General features: G+C 46.0%; 1 protein-coding gene across 1 annotated transcript; it reads right to left on the reverse strand.

Annotated features, from left to right (window-relative positions):
• Window positions 1-507: 507 nt before the first annotated feature.
• On the reverse strand, window positions 508-2,852 carry LOC121938963 (E3 ubiquitin-protein ligase HECTD1-like; the record flags this gene model as incomplete). The annotated part of the gene is made up of 5 exons (XM_042482112.1): window positions 2,754-2,852; window positions 1,946-2,177; window positions 1,529-1,611; window positions 1,110-1,237; window positions 508-709 (listed from the first exon to the last, which is right to left on the reverse strand). Coding segments are annotated over exons 1-5 (696 nt in total), but the record flags the coding sequence as incomplete, so codon positions are not given.
• Between the last annotated feature and the right edge of the window lie 148 nt (window positions 2,853-3,000).

Below are 3,000 nucleotides of genomic sequence, written 5' to 3' on the forward strand. Positions count from 1 at the left end.
TATTATTTTTAAAAATGAGCATTTTAAAGTCAAATAAACAACAACTGCACACAAACCCAAAACATTACAATGGTTAAAGAAACAAAATATACAAAAAAGATGAAATAATAAATATGAATAATAAGAAGAGTTGATAATATTAGAGGAGATAATGACTGAATTTCATTTTTGGGTGTCCTGCGTTGCATTTTCAGTCACGCCCGGCTCACAGCGGCGGGAACATCCGCCTGTCTGCTCAGACCACAGACTCTGCAGGAATCTGAGTCACATCTGATTTATCTGCACGTGTGACTGAGGCCTGAAAACAAACCGACAACATCTGACTTCATGCTTTTTTCATGAAACGGATCAGATCTGTGACACGTGAGAGGACAAAAATCAGAACCGTGTCTCTGAACCGTCAATTAAATCCAGCCTGATCAGATGTGACAGCACCATGCTGAGGTCCTGCTCCCTGAATCACAATCTGTGTTTGTGTGTGTGTGTGTGTGTGTGGCGCCGTCTCACCTCCAGCACTGACTTCCTGTCGGCGTGCAGCTGCATGACGGACTCGGCCCACTCCATCATGGCTTCTCCTCGGGGGACTTTGACTCGCTCGTGTTTGAGCCGACCCACCCTGAACTCTCCGGGGTCGTCCCGCCGCACCGTGGTGGACGGCCGCGAGCGCTCCATGGTCGCCTCCCGCCGGTTTTGGAGCCACACGATGGCCCTGCAGACACGCCGCGGGGTCAGAGGTCAAAGACAGCAGTCAGTCTTAAGCCTTATCTCATGTGTTTGTATATTTTTCTGCACTTTGGAATGTTGTTTAGATAAGTGCTGTACAAATAAAGCTTCTTCTTCTTATTCTTATTCTTCTTATTATTATTATATTAGTCTACACGTACACGGGTTTTTTTTACAAATACATATTTTCCTCCTCTGTTACAAAAAAACTCCCGTCCACACCGACGGTATTTAAACAACAAATCTCTGTCGACACCAAAAATCAGTTTACGTGAACAAAAAGCCAAAACGCAGAGAAAAAGCTACGTTTCTAAACAATACCCGTGCACGTGTGGCCTACGCATCAGTCAGGAGAGGCCCGGGATGTTTCCGTCCTCCAGACTCACCTGGACGCTCCGAACGCCGTGCAGGTGAAGTAGAGCTGTCGCGTCTCAAAGGGGATGAGGAAAGGACACTTAGAGGTGAGCTGCTCACACCAGTCGGGCAGAGCACCGCTCGCCAGCGCCAGAGGCTCCTGAGAGACAAACACACGCTCAGTTTAACCTCCTGCTGCTTCTGACTGACTGACACTCACTCACTCACTCATCACTCACTCACTCACTCACTCACTCACTCACTCACTCACTCACTCACTCATACTCACTCACTCACTCACTCACTCACTCACTCACTCACACACACACACACACACACACACACACACACACACACACACACTCACACACACAACACACACACACAACACACACCCACACACACACACACACACACACACACAGCTCCTCATCTAATCATCGTTTCGGACCTCGATCTGCTGCAGGATCTTGGTTGTGATCTTCTTACTGGTGAACTCCTCCGGAGACGCGTTGAACTGCAGCTCGTCGAAATCTGAGCAAACATGAAATGAAATTCTTAAAAACGATGAAGCGTTCAGACTTCAGAGATTTAAATGTTTGTGTTTTCACCCTCAGTAACCGTCACTGTGTGGAGAGTCGTTTTTTTTGGGAAGCACTTTGTGCTTAAGCTTTAAAAGTGCTATAAAAATAAAGATTATAATTATTATTATTTTCATGTTACTTCAGAGATGTCTTTAAATTCATACATTAGTGAGGAACTGAGCCTCAAAGAAACCTGGATGAAGGAAAAGAAAATGAAAATATGAGGTGCTTCCACTGTGTGCGTGTGTGTGTGTGTGTGTGTGTGTGTGTGTGTGTGTTCGTACCCTCCTGCAGAGTGCGTGCGTTGGACGCTGCGTCTCCTCCGATGATGTAGAGGATGCGCAGCAGCTGCAGGACGTCCTCCACCCCGCAGGCGTTCTGGCTGCAGCCTGCCTTCGCCTGTGCCATCTCCCGGGCAACACACAAGATCTCGCTGCTCTGATTGGCCGAGAGCGAGCTCGGGCTCAGACCTCCAGAACGACCTCCTGATATACTGATGCTGTGCTCACACACGTCCTGCAGGGCGGAGAGGTCAGAGGTCAGAGGTCAGGCTGGTCAGGATGCAATTATCCCACATCAGCTGCGTTTACATCCTGCTTTTTGTTTTTGTTTATTATGATGTTTGTTGCTGTGACGGGTCCATGTGACCCTTGATCCTCCTCATCGCTTCTTTTTCATCAGTATGTAAACTTTTTAAAATACGTTATTGCTTAATAAAGAGTTCAGAACAGAGTTAGAACTGATTATTTAAATATAATTTAGGGACTGTCTGTTATTTATGAGGGGATGCACAAAAGGAGGAGGCATGTTTAATATTTTTTTAAGCAGTGGGAGGGACTTTAGGGGAGGGGCATACAACTTTAAATGGCTGGATTTTGTGTTTATTTCACTACAGATTTTTGGCCAATGGGCAGGCATGATTTCTTTGGCAGTTTTTAAAGAAAAAAAAATGACTTTTTTTTTTCTTTAACAATTTTGGCCAATGTTTCAAAAGAAAGTTATACCCTTTCAAGAAAGAATTGTGGCCGCAGAAGTCTTTTGTCTTTTTGTCCGTCCACGTCTATAAAAGTCTACGTTGACAGTGTGACTCACCATCTTGCCGCTCTCCTTCTCTTTGTCGGCGTCCTTCAGCTCTCTGTACATTATCCTGCAGGACCAACAAAACCACAAACTCAGACGTCTGTGAACACGTCAACGCCGTCACACTCTGTCTGAGTGACTGTCTCTGAGTGACTGTCTCTGACTGTCTCTGAGTGACTGTCTCTGAGTGACTGTCTCTGAGTGACTGTCTCTGAGTGACTGTCTCTGAGTGACTGTCTCTGACTGTGACTGTCTCTGA

This window comes from Plectropomus leopardus, unplaced genomic scaffold (genome assembly GCF_008729295.1).
Source record: "Plectropomus leopardus isolate mb unplaced genomic scaffold, YSFRI_Pleo_2.0 unplaced_scaffold388, whole genome shotgun sequence".
Lineage (NCBI taxonomy): Eukaryota > Metazoa > Chordata > Actinopteri > Perciformes > Serranidae > Plectropomus > Plectropomus leopardus.